Here is a 14,449-nt window from a genome sequence, read left to right as displayed (position 1 = left end):
GTAAAATTTATTTAGTTATTTATAATTATTAAAATTTTTCAAGTAGAGTACTTATAGAATAAATTTTAAATGTCGTATCTTTAACTTCAGGTAAAATTGTATGATTAACAGTTATAGTGTATAGTAATAGTTATATAACGCTAAAATATTTAATTTTAATAATTTTCTTCAATTGTTTTACATAAACATAAATAATTACCAATGTACCCACATACATAATAAAAGCATAAAATTGAATTTCGTCGTCGTGTGTGAATTGTGACAAGTACGCTTATAGTCCTAACTATATTTGCGTTAAAAACACTCAGTTCAGCTACGCCTTGACCAATTAAATCTAACTAAATTTGATTGCCTGTCTGAAGGGCTCACTTTGACTCCATTTGAAACATGCAGCTCTATTAATTACTCAAGGGGCGTGGCATAACTAAGTGACAGCGTTGAGTTACTACCTTGGAGACGTCCATTAATCACCCGATGGTTTTAGCTTTTTAACCTCCTACCCTCCATGAGACCCCCCCCCTCGATACTCAAATGTCACGTACATTTTTTTTGTACAAAGTACAAACTGATTAAATTTTGAAAAATTAATCATCATAATAAAGTAAAGTTGTCCAGGCAGGTCATTTGATTGTTTTTCTGATTTAAAAATTGTGTGTTTAACGAAAAATAAATACACGTGATATCCCGTTACAGCCTGTCCTTTCTTCTTTTGTTATTTTTTTTCCCGATCCACACTCCCATCCCCGTTTTTCGAGTCTCATGATAACTAATGGATAACCTCTTTTCTCTACACGATTAAACTCGTCCTATTCAGCTTTTTGACGGGCCGTCCGTGTATAATCTACGCTATATTTGGTACATGGTATGTGCAGACCTAAAGCCTCGCGTGGCGACGACGCTGCTGCCGGGTCTGCCGGCCTACATCCTGTTCATGATGCTGCGCCACACGGACCACGTGGACGACGAACCCAAGATGCACCAGCTGATCAAGGCGGCGCGCGCTGCTGTTAAGAAAGTTCTCAAACGCCGCGCCGACAGCGTCGACTACTTCGCGCTCTGGTTGGCCAACATGCTCCGGTCAGTGTGTTGTGTGCTGTTGTAGCAGAAATTATCTGCTGCCTACTACTTGGTTCATCTGTTCTAAGATGAGTTGCCCACTGCTTACCTTACTACCTTGCTTCCTCTGTAGTCAGATGAGCCACCTGCGGCCTATTACCTGATTCCATCTATGCTCACATGAATCGCCTACTACCTACTATAGTACTACATACTATAGTCGTCATAAAATAATAGGCCCGTTTTGACATTTGTCATCGAGACGTAAATAGTAAAGTAGCCATACGACTCTGTATTCGATCATCACGATAAATCGATTCAAGTTAGTATGTATATTTGATCGATTTGATTATGTTATGTGAAGTGCATTTTATTAAAATTTTGATCAGAAATTTAACTTAAACTTTAATATCGTAGGTAATTTGAAATAATACAATGGTAAAAAAGGTCAATTTTATTTATCAAGGTCGGATTTTATTTATTAAGGTTTTGAAGTGCCTGACTTTGAATACTCTACAGCAACAATGTCACGGGGAGACCACGTCTTTTTATACACAAAAATGTTAATTACTTTGTGTGTATACATAATTATGTCTTTGACTGTACCAAAATATACGGATAATATCATAGGTGACAACTAGTTAACATTAAATTTGTGCACATTTAGAGTTTTGGAATGGGATTCAATCTAGGAGATAGTCTTTTCAATACATTGCTCTAAAACTATAATCGTTTATAATTATTGGCAATATAATCTTTACAAGCTCCTCAAAATACATATATGATGGAAAAGGCGCCTTTCAACTATTTTTAATCTTGCTCCGATTGTGTTAATTAAACAATAAGCGCGCCAGTCAAAAGTTTTTAATTTAATTTAATATTACATCAATTAGTAATCGATAAAAAAATTAAAATAACTAAATCAGTAGATTTTTTTACATGGCAACATTTTTGTGACGTCATATGACCTCAGATTAGTGAGCTTATAGAATTGTGATAGTTTACATTTGTCTAAAATTTAGTTTATATTAATATTACTTATTATAACCTGTTTGCAGATTACTAAACAATTTAAGACAATACAGCGGTGACGCAAAATACCAAGCGGGTAATACGCCGCGACAGAATCAACAGAGCTTGAGGATCTTTGATCTTTCTGAGTACAGGCAGGTTCTGAGCGACCAAGCCATCTCTATATATCAAGGTAAGTATTGTGGTTCATTTCTGAAGGTAATTTTTAAATCTTATTTAGTCCACTTTAGGTATAGATCAAGTAAAAAAAATAGATAAAGCACTTAGAACAAAAAAGTGAAGCCACTTTTTTAAATATGTGTGAGTGAGTGAAGTGTTGACACTTTTTAAAAAAAGTCCCTGAAAATTTTTTTAAATGGGATTAGACACAATTAATTTAATATAGGTAAAATGGGTATGCGAAAATAAAAATCTGTTTATAGTTTTAAATATATTTACTCCTTTTTTTGCTTCAAATTGTTAAATAAATCTATTGCAGCCATGTTTTGATTTAATGAATTATATAAATCTGTGTCAATTAAAATTGCGTTTTTAAGTTATTGATGATTCCTCTGAAGGGCAAGTTCCTGTTTTAAAGACGTCTAACTCTTTGCTGTAATGATTTAATTTTTTTACATTTTTTTTTAAATAAAGATCCTGTTTTTTTAACTTTTCTCTTAGTTTATGTTTCCTAGGTGTATCAAAGATTGAATTTTGCTTAACGACTAATTTTAGACTCATCCGGTAGGTCCTAGAACAAAAAATTCAACATTAAAATACCTAGTAGTAAGTAGTAGTATATACGTGATGGTACTCTGTGAAGTCCACGTTTTGTACCGTACATGTCAGCTTTATCAAAATGGTTTGAACAAACTACACTAGATGGCGATGGCTGTCGTTGTAGTTCATTTCAGCTCAGTCGCACAGCAGCTACCTATTCTATCTCCTATTAAAATATTCGTTGGAAACCTAAAATCATGATATTTAGTTGTAAAATATGAGTAGTTAATTCACAAATTTAAGCAAACACAAACGAGTTAAAAATTCATATTGACTCCAATTTAGATAAAATATAAAATCACACGATAAAAAAATAATAATAATGATGTCCACTTTCTACTTAATTATTTTTCTATGATTGCCTACAATTTACTTACCCGCATTTTGGGCTAATGAAAATAAGAATTACAGGTAACACTCCCTCGGTACGTCATTTCGGGGCATAGAAATTATAAGTTCCGAATAACCTCAATATTATTTTGGAATAACAAAAAATATGAAGTTTTGTATATACTTACGTGTGAAACGATATTTCTTCAGACTTTTTGTTTACTTTGGTATATTTTTTTCCACCATTTAATTACAAAAGAACGGCATTTTATAGGCAAAGTTACTGTACGAGGCCCCGTGAGATACTAACGAAAATGAGCGGAGTTTGATGCATATGTGTGCGTGAGCGCGTGTGTTTACTTGAAGGAGCCGAGTTTTGTGGCTTCAGTAACAACAAAGGCCGCGCATTATCTACTTTTTTTTACTTCATCTATGACTTTAGGTAGTCTACAATCAGGGTTGACGACAATAATAAAAATTCATTAAAACAATGTTTTATTAGTATGTATATCAATAGTATATAAGTATAAAAATGTGTTCTATTTACGGACCAGTACGTACTAGTACTAGTACCAGTTGTATAACCGTATCGTAAATTGTCCGTTTCGAGATAGACGCTCCGTTACAAATCCCTAGCCTGGTCATTTCACTGCTAGCCAAGACATACCTGCGAACTGTTGCCGATTCAGTAACTCTGTCAACATAACATATCCATAGCCATATCGTAAATTTGGACTGCTCTCAATTGACTGTCCATTGGATAGCAAGTCAGCGACTAGGAAAGTTTCTCAACCTTTCAGAAAACCACAACCGAATAATAACCACTTTCATGAAATGTTTTGTTGATGTGGTCAGTAAGGTAGCCAGATCTCTTGGCAAAGGTCGAATGGGGGTTGGCAACATAAGCTCCTGCTGTTCCATTGTTTATAGGTTTCCGTTATCGCTTACTATCAAGCGGACCGTACGATTATTTTCCACTCTTGTTATGTAAAAAGTATTGAGCAAGTTGCATTGGAATTTTCGTTATAGGTGTATTAGAAGATCCAAAAGACATGGAGAAGACATGATGATACTTCATTTTGCTAAATTGTTCTACTGCCAGTAGGGTGATCGAAATCCAAAATTATTAAACAATATTCTCTGAAGTTCCAAATACATTACTCACCTTCGCATTGTCAATAATATTCTCATTTTAGAAGAGACAAGGGAAATTCAACAAAGTCTATTGATGTTTTGGCATAATTGTCTAAAAATAAACTTGAGTAAAAGTAAGATTTTGCGTTTAATGCTCCTTTTTTCCCCATCCGGTAATGTTGACTGTTCTTAAAATCGTACATTGGTCCAGAAATTACGATTGAGATAGTTGGTAAGTACAACTTTGGGACGAAGTACGAGTAAATGGCCGAACCAGCTTGGTTGGGCGGCATTTAGGAAGCTTCGCAGCGTTTCCTCGTCGAAACTTCCTTAATGTTTGAAGATTGCGTGTCGCCAGTATTGCTCTAGAATTCAAGACATGGTCGCTAACTTTAGACTTAAACGCCCAGATTTTAACGGAATTAAAGAGATCCGTAGAAGAACTTGATATGGTGGAGGATACAGTTCGGAAAGCTGATAGTAGTTGGGGTCGGAAGCTGGACTTGCAGACCTCCATCGAGAAGCACGGTGATGGCAGACCCCTAACTGGATGACTAACAACTTGAAACTCTTTGAACGCCAAGTTATCCATTCTTGAAATGCTTATTAAATTTTATCTCACCGCGTCTGGATCCTTAAATCTGACTTTAGCCTAAGCTATTTGTTACAACCAACAACTCCCAGAGGGTGTATTGGTGCGTGGGCCACGCAAGCGCCTGAGTTCCGGCGGTTTGTGAGATCGATTACCGCTCGGGGTAGATATTTCTATTTGTGCAAGTATTTCTTTCCGGCTTGGATCTCTATGTGGTTCTCCGTACTATGCAACGGAAAGTGCGTTAAGCTGTTGGTTCTGGTTGTTATACCTGATAGCGATCGTTACTCATAGTAGAAATATATCCGCCAATTGACAGTAGAGCAGCGTGTTGAATTAAGCTCCAATGGTTTTATATTGAGAAGGAGGCCATGCCCAGCCGTGGGATGTGTGAATGTTATGGGCTAAATCGTGATCGTGACGTGCTTCCATCAACAGGTCTACGCTATTGGAACATGCTAACCCTGTAACTGTTCGCCAGGACTGATCACGCTGCTGCAGCGGCACCTGGAGCGGCTCATCATGCCCGCCATCCTGGAGTACGAGGAGATCAGCGGCCTGTCGGGCCCCCCGCGCGCCGCGCCCTCGCCCGCCTCCGCCGGCCCCGCGCGCCTCAAGCACGAGCTCGCCTCCACGCACGACACGCTGCGCGCGCACGCCGTGGACCCGCCGCTGCGCGTCATACTGTTCAAGCAGGTCGGTGTCTACGTGACGTGACGTGACTGTGACTGACTCTGTGAGCTCGCCGGCCCCGCGCGCCTCAAGCACGAGCTCGCCTCCACGCACGACACGCTGCGCGCGCACGCCGTGGACCCGCCGCTGCGCGTCATACTGTTCAAGCAGGTCGGTGTCTACGTGACGTGACGTGACTGTGACTGACTCTGTGAGCTCGCCGGCCCCGCGCGCCTCAAGCACGAGCTCGCCTCCACGCACGACACGCTGCGCGCGCACGCCGTGGACCCACCGCTGCGCGTCTTACTGTTCAAGCAGGTCGGTGTCTACGTGACGTGACGTGACTGTGACTGACTCTGTGAGTTCATCGTATGTGGTCACCGTATTTTACAGCAAAAGTTATTTGTCATATACATAAGCACTGTTTTGTCGGCTGCTGCTTTTGCCGAAGAAACTTAAGACAAATACCTACGCGATGAGCAGTATACCCAACTCGATTCAACCTGTAACCCCTCACTGCTGAACATATGCCTTTTATGTAGGAGAAGGATTGGAGCTTAATACACCACGCTCCTCCGCTGCGGGTTGGCGGATATGTTCCCTACTATGGGCAACAATCGCGGTAAAGCTTTAGATTAGGAAAAACCGAATTTCGGGACCGTGGAGGGCAGGAGGGAAACGCTGCCCCTGGTACCACTGTCACACTTCGAAACCCCATGGTTATGGAGATATCCATGGTTAAAGTTTTGAGGTTAAAAGAAAAAATTCGCAGCTTTCGCACTTTATTTTCACATTTCATACGCGTTTTTTTCACATTTCACACGCTATTTTCACATTTCATACGTTATTTTAACGTTTCATAAGTTATTTTTAAAATAAAAACGATCTCGACTCCAAGATCAACAAACGATACAACTTACGTTACTCATGCTCCGTTCCGTAGTTTTCACATGTTATTTTCACATTTCGCACATGATTTTAACGTTTCACACGTTAATTTAACGTTTTCACACGGTTTTTTAACAAACGATACAACTAATGTTTAACAACTGAGAAATAGATGTTTTAATAAAAAAATGACAGACCACAATAAAAATAAAATATATTTAATTAAGAAACAACATGAAACAAGGCTGTATGGTCTTAGGCCTTTGCCTTTACAGTTATATAAACAAAAACAATGAATTTATGCTTACATGCTTTGGAGCGAAACGATAAGTGGCGCGCCATTTTTTTTAAGGCATTTATATCTCAGTCATTAAACATCAGTTGTATCGTTTGTTGAAAAACCGTGTGAAAACAATAACTTAACGTCTGAAATGTTAATATCAAGTGCGAAATGTGAATATAACATCTGAAAGCTACGAAACTAAGCATGGTTACCGCAAGTTGTATCGTTTGTTGATCTTGGAGTCGAGATCGTTTTTACGTACTCCTGTTCGAAAATAACTTATAAAGTTGTGAAACGGCGCATGGGTGGCACTCCCTATAGCGCCATAGCTAAGGTGAAGTCAGACGCGGAGCTCAAAGGTATTATAATAGCTTTAAATTCTTCCTCTAATCTCAAAACTTTGAACATGGATATCTCCATAACCATGGGGTTTCGAAGTGTGGCAGTGTTACCTTGTATAGCTTCCCTTACACCCTCCGCCCTCCACCCCCAAAAACCCCATATTTCGGTTTTTCCTAGTCTAAAGCTTAGCCACAAACGCTATTAGGTATTAGTGATAACAACTGGGACCGACGGCTTAGGGCCCGGTCCCACGCCCGCGGTGCCGCAGCACGGTGCTGTGGACGGTGCACCGCGTGCAACTTGACAATTAATATTTCGCAGTTTGTGTGCTCGGGCGTGCTTGTCTCGATATGGATCGCAAAAATGACACGGGGCTGGGCCCTTAACATGCTGTTCGAGGCACGGTGGGGAGACCCACAAGCACATGCATCCAAACCGGAAAGAAATACTTGTACAAATACAAATATCCAACCCGAGCGGGAAACGAACCCGCATACTGTCGGAGTTTTAGGTGATCTCACACCCCTACACCAGAGCGGTTGTTACGTATACCCAACCTACTTGATGAAAACTATTTATTATTCTAAAAAAAATCTTACACTGGTGAAGTCTTAAAAACGTAAAAGATAAACCCAGTTACTTTTATATACATAACATCAGTCTAATATTACAATGTCCTTCGCTTAAAAAACTTCAACCAAATATATTCACCATATTTTTTCTAACTCGTTTTCTTCATTCTTCCCCAGCTGTTCTACTACATCTGCGCGTACAGCCTTAACCAGCTGTTACTACGAAAGGACCTTTGCTGCTGGGCAAAGGGCCTGCAGATCAGATACAACATCTCCCACCTTGAGACATGGATCAAAGAACATTTGGCTGAATACGGCCAGAAGAATGTAAGTGGTTTAAGATATAACTGATTGATTGTGGACATTGTCCGTTTGGTATTTATTGAGGTTGGATACAACTGGAAATATCTTGGCTTAAAATCTATAAATTAAATAATTAATATTAATTAAAATGCCTCTCTCTTCCCGTGGGTGTCGTAAGAAGCGACTAAGGGAAAACACAATTCCACTACCACCTTGGAAATTATAAAGCCGACCGATGGCGGGATAACCATCCAACCGCTGGCTTCGAAATACACAGGCCGAAGACGGGCAGCAGCGTTTTCGGTGCGACAAAGCCAGTACTGCGGGCACCAACCCGCCTGCCCAGCGGTGACTATGGGCAACACACATGAGTTCACGCTATTTTGGCGCAAACTTGTGGAAGCCTATGTCCAGCAGTGGACTGTAACAGGCTGATATGATACGATACGATGACGAATTAAAATGTGCCGAGACGATCTTCTCGCCATGTAGCGATTTTTTTCCAGAAAATAGGAATTCTTCCAGAAAATATCAGATTAAAAAGAACGTGTAAAGAAAAGATACGCGGGAGCGAAAGTAACAGTAACAACGCTTGCCACCTTAACCTTAGAAAAAATCATAGCTAAATAACACAGCTGTAATCCTGTGGTGACTTGGTGAGTAAGGTAGCCAAAGATCCTGGACAGGGTCCTGGGTAAGGTCGGCAATGTTAAATTATGTATACAAGTTGTCTCTGATTCGATATAGGCAGGGCAAAGAAACTATGATGAATCAAGATAACGCGTAGCACTTTTTAAATATATTTTTATACTATATGTAATTTACATAACCAAACGTTAGTATGTTTCAAACGTGGGGCAGCGCCATCTAGTTTTCTTTATAGAACTTGTTAACATTTATAACTAAATGCAATTATTTAGAATTGTACAAAGTTGTATTATTATTACTAAAGAAAGTGCGAAGTGTATCCAGTATTGATGACTACATTAACAAGGCACATATGTCCCTGTCACTCATTCAGATGGAGGAGATCCTGAGCGTGCTGAAGCCCATCACTCAGGCCGTGCAGCTCCTGCAAGCCCGCAAGTCCATGGCAGACGTCGCCAGCACCGTGGAGATGTGCGCCGACCTATCTGCCGTGCAGGTTTGCAAGGTGAGACTGACCTAAAACTTTAGTCCACAGCTAGAACTCTCCAGGAAATATGCTCGAAATTAAGGCAGCCTGGTTGAGGAACCTCAAACTTCTGGGTCGATTGGGGCAACAAATCGCATACTCAAGAGTTATTGAAGCGTATTCTTTGGTTTGATGGTTTTATTGTGGTACAGCGCAGCAGGAAATATCTTGCACAAGATTTAGAACAGCTCGATTGGGGAAGAACTTCCACTTTATAGAAGATCACAACTATTTAGCTGTTATCTCAGTTACTGCTGTTGTGTCCCATGACGAGTAAGGTGGTAAGAGCTATTGGCAGACGGTATGGTCACGGGGGTACGGTTGGCAAGCAAACCGTACGTTTGTTTAGCACCCTAGTGGTATAAAAGGTTATTGATTGAGTTTATTTTTTGACGACGCGTTAGCGCAGCGGTCACAACTCTGGCAGACATTTTGTATTGGCCATATAGACGTTTATAGAGGTCTGGGCGTTTGTGCTTGTGTATTGTGTGTGTTTTCGGATTTCTGACACATGAGATAGCCCTACTGGGGGCCGTTGGGTGTGAATTTTTTATTTATTTATCTTCTTTTTTCAGATCTTGAACATGTACACACCGGCCGAAGAGTACGAAGTGAAAGTGACTCGCGAGTTCATCCATGAGATACAGAAGCTGATGCAGGAGAGGGCTGGACCCAACGCGAACAAGGAACCGGTGAGTTTGGAAGAGAGGATCTAGACTAGATTAGATTGGCTTAGGTAACCTGTGTAACCCCGTGCCCATGTTGGGCCGGGATGGGAGCCCGGTCCAGCTAGACACGGCGTCGTCGGAATTGTCCAGCGCTGAGCCGGACAGTCCCCATGGAGGAGAAGTTTGGCCTTTTCGCCGAGGCCAGTTTGTCCCTGGAGGGATCGTGTTGCCTGCAGATCCGGGACCCTCCAATTAAAGTGGCTGAAGGCTCCCGCAGGGGTTTTGATCGGTATTGCACCCCCAAATGCTTAAACCGACATACGGTCTAGGAATGCCTACCCCGGCATCCTGGATATCACGCGTAAACGGGTTCCCCTGTGATACCAAAAAGGGTACCTGTCTGAACCGTATTAGTTTTGAGAACGTCTCACAGCTGGGTTAAGATATGTTCACGTGTCACGTCGAGCTGCCCAAGTTTAGATTGGCGATTATACATGTCTAGAGATTCTTCCTTTGCCGTCAAATGCAAGATGAATTTTTCAGACGAATTAAGACCTCGAGAAATTCCCGTAGTTCCTCGTACCCTCACGTGTTTAACACTGGCGCTTTACTTGTATAATATAATTACAGATAGTTAATTAAAATTGAAAAGAAAAAAAAAGTAATATTTGTAAAAGTATTACGCGGTGAGCATTAAATAAATAATTTTTAATTTTTGTTTACATTTGTACTTTTGCTTACAGCAAAGTCTGCTAATGGACACGAAGATGATCTACTCTGTCCATTTCGAGTTCAGCCCATCACCAATACGCTTAGAAGACATAGAAGTACCAGAAGTGCTGGAACTGAACGGGCTTCTGACAAAAATATAAGAAGCGCGGTAATATTCGTCATTTTGGAATTACCCTTTCGATTAAAATTGACTTTCAATACTAGAGGTTCTAGAAATATTGAAAATTTTAATTAATTCATAAGTACAGCCGTTATAATTGATATTATTAATTTATTTTATATAAATATCGAAATTATTTGTTTTAAATGTAATTTAATATTTAAAAGTATAATAAGACAATATAGTAGCGTCAGCTATTACAGTTGCGTAATAATGGTAAATGGATTGCCGATCAGTTACTTGATATTTTGACAAGATCAGTATACAATAAAAACATTAGTCACTGACTAACTAGCTTGACACAATGCTCCAGAGAGATAGAAAGAGATAGAAGTAAAATTCTAATAGAAAGAAAAGATCTTTTCGAACTACCGTCGATAAACCAAAAAGTCGACAAGCCCCAAAACTTAAAAACAATGGATTTGACGACGTTAAACGTTTGGCAACGTAAACGTTCTTGCGCAGTTTTTCATAAATTTGATGATTTTAAGAATAATTCTTTGATTTTTACAATTTTTCCAAAATTTTTTGGCGTATACTAAGAAATGAATTTTAATCATTACTTGAGTTTTCATACCTTAAGAAAAATGATAAATAAAAATTCCTTAGACAAAATATTATATTTCTTTTTTTTACAGTTTCACTTATGTTAAAATTAAATAATTAATAATTTGGTGGCTAACTGTATAACAGTCAATATACACTATAAATTTATTGTCACTTAGACATTGCTTATAAATGACGTACTGTATTCTTTATATTATTCTGTTCCTTACAGTCTTAATAATCGTTCTTATAATGATTATTATTTATAATCGGAACATTCCGGTGCATTTATTTTTACTTTAAATTTAAAAAAAAAATGTTATTTAATAAATTTACTTATACACTTCCCGATTAGGTGCCATTAGTTATAAAACTGTTATGTATTTCATTTAATTATATGATTTATGTCATAAATATATATTTAATTGTTGAAATCGAAAATATTTTTGTCTTTGTTACATCAACGATATGAACAATAATATAGAAAGGTATAGCTTGTGTATATTTCAAATATGCATAACAAATAAGGTAATAGTAGAACAATTTTATATTTATAATAGAGTCACATATACGCTAGAATTTTGTATAAATAATGTTTAAAAGTGATTTTAAAATATTGTTTTTCTTTGTTCTAGAAAAAAAACGTACCCTTTTTAATATAATGAAACAATTTTTTCAGATTATATCGCGGTTTATTAGGTTTTTTATATGTTCTCCCGTGACCATGGTTTCTGCAAACTATCCGAAATGTCGGGCATGTAAAAAGCTTAATAAACCGCGATAAAACCCGAATAAAAAAATGTTTTATTATAATGGGTAAAATTCGCGTAAACATCAGAAAACAATAAATAACCTTTTCAATTTTATAATTGAAATTCTTACGCTAGGTCAAATTTCTTGCATTGTTTATTGGACGTGTAGTTTGGAAACCTGAGTCCAACATTATTAATTTTAATTTATCTAACTAAATATTTATTTGTTCCTATTTTTTTTATATTTAATTTTAAATAACAAAAAATATAGAACTTTTTCTAAACTTTCACTTTTAATATTATTTATAAGAATTACACCTGCAATATATATATATATAATAATATAAGAATTAATAAAAATAGACCAAGCATATTAGAATTTAATATCACTCAGCTTATATACAAATATATTTAGAAATGAATTAGTTCTATTATTAATAAATACACATATGTATTTATATTATATAACAAAATATATTGGTGCAATTATATAGGTCATTCAAAAATATTTGTTATAAACGTATAATAATTATATACTAAAAATGATTAGTCAGTATATATTAGAAATATATATTTAAAAAAAAACTATATTTGTTTAGCGATGTACAAACGAGAGGTATTCAATGAAACAACATATACTACAAAACATTTTTAAGTTAAGTACAAAACTGAGGTATGTCGTTTGATTTGGTGCCTCTTGCTTGTATTCATGCTGTATAAATTAATTCAATAATTTTTCTTATTACGGGGTCTGCCACCTACTTAACGATTTAGCAGACGTAAACTTAATATTATCAAAATTTTAGTTCCTAAATTATTATTAATATCTCTATTTATAATCTTTTGCAAAAAAAAAAATATTACATTCTATACAATATTCTTGTTTGTAGCATTTTTTCCTTATATCTTGATCTCATCTAAAGTATTTTTTCAAGGGTTAGACTTATACCTAACGAAACACATAATACTAAAATTCAATTAAAACTTATCCATATTATTGCAAATTAAAAAGAAATGTTTTGTTCTCAAGGTACATTGATTTAATCATAATAATACCACGCATAAAAAATCTTCATTAATTTAAGTATATAAAAATTTCATTAATAAAAAATTAAATGAGAATAATGCAGCTTCCCTTAATAATAATTTTACAATATAATAAAGAAAAACAGTATTAAAAAATAATTTTGTTTTTTAAACCCAGTGATTAATAAATTAACTTTAAAAGTCGCATATGTAATGTGTCAAATTATAAGAATCGTCACTAGATAAAAATGGCCGAATATGTCGCATAATAATTATATGCAAAAAATACTGTACTTAACAGATGAATAGCGAAACAAGCGAAATGATTTTGCAAAATACAAAATGGAGTTTTTGGGATTGTTTCTAAAATAGAAGACGTCGAAAAATTAAATTGAACACAACCTACCAGAGCGCTTAAGAAACTACATGACAGAAAAATCGTGTAATGAAATAACAAAAGATGAAAAATCTTAAAAGCTTAAAAACCGGTCGTTTGACAGGTCTAGTAGGCATAAGTCTGTTTCCTATATTCATAATCGAACCGTTTTGCTAATGAAAAGTTTCGTTACGTAAACGAACAGTTTTTTTAAGTATAGGAACCTATATAGTGTTATCCTTGCTATAATACATGAAAAGTAAATCGATTGTTTTATCATAAAGTAAATAATTTATATGCCATATAAAACAACGAAATAATTTGTACATTATGATTTTTTTTTTCTTTTTTACTCGATTTCTATTTTTAACAATATAAGTATTATTTTATTTTAAGTAAATTATATTCTTACTAGTGAAATATATTAGGAAATCAGTCTTTAATTTAATGTAATTTTGATATTTTTTAACTTACTAACTAAACTAAAAATATTGAATTTTGTGCTATTTAAGAACATAACAACAGTTTATTATTTATAATACTATTTTTTTTTTATTTTACAATTAACAAAGAAGAACAAGTGATATTTGTTATATTTGAAATAATACATTCTTAATAATCCCTGGTCACGGATTTAATTTAAAAAAAAAAAAACTTGATACTAAAACGTCATTAGCAGATGTAGTAACTAATAAGGGATTATAATTAATCAAAAAATCATCTAAAGACAATTATAGTATTATGAAAATATGATATCGTTATGATAAAAAAAAATTGAAAAATTAATAATTTTCTATTTTACTTTTGTTCCAGAACGGCTAAGGTTCTAAATCAGACATTCGATGTTTATTTTTTTTTAATTACAGGAATTATATTAAAAAATAAATAATAATTGGGATGCTCTGAAATCTTAATTTACTTATTTAAATATGACTACATAAACAATAATAAATAATTGTATTATCAATCGAAAATAATCATAAGTTAGAAATATATAGAGATTTGATTCCACGAGAAAATATTTACTTAGATATTAATTTTAAATAAGTAAG

The 14,449-nt window shown here is 36.0% G+C and overlaps 1 protein-coding gene across 1 annotated transcript in view; it reads left to right on the top strand.

Annotated features, from left to right (window-relative positions):
• LOC123667779 (unconventional myosin-Va) overlaps positions 1–10,677 on the top strand; it is a 75,567-nt gene extending 64,890 nt beyond the window's left edge. Inside the window, exons 34-40 of the mRNA XM_045601618.1 lie at positions 873–1,077; positions 2,115–2,260; positions 5,385–5,599; positions 7,838–7,987; positions 8,985–9,116; positions 9,713–9,829; positions 10,549–10,677. Coding sequence (XP_045457574.1) covers positions 873–1,077; positions 2,115–2,260; positions 5,385–5,599; positions 7,838–7,987; positions 8,985–9,116; positions 9,713–9,829; positions 10,549–10,677 — 1,094 coding nt within the window. The remainder of the gene's footprint in view (positions 1–872; positions 1,078–2,114; positions 2,261–5,384; positions 5,600–7,837; positions 7,988–8,984; positions 9,117–9,712; positions 9,830–10,548) is intronic.
• The last annotated feature ends 3,772 nt before the right edge of the window (positions 10,678–14,449 follow it).

Source organism: Melitaea cinxia, chromosome 29, assembly GCF_905220565.1.
Source record: "Melitaea cinxia chromosome 29, ilMelCinx1.1, whole genome shotgun sequence".
Lineage (NCBI taxonomy): Eukaryota > Metazoa > Arthropoda > Insecta > Lepidoptera > Nymphalidae > Melitaea > Melitaea cinxia.
This window is presented reverse-complemented; position numbering and strand designations above follow the sequence as displayed.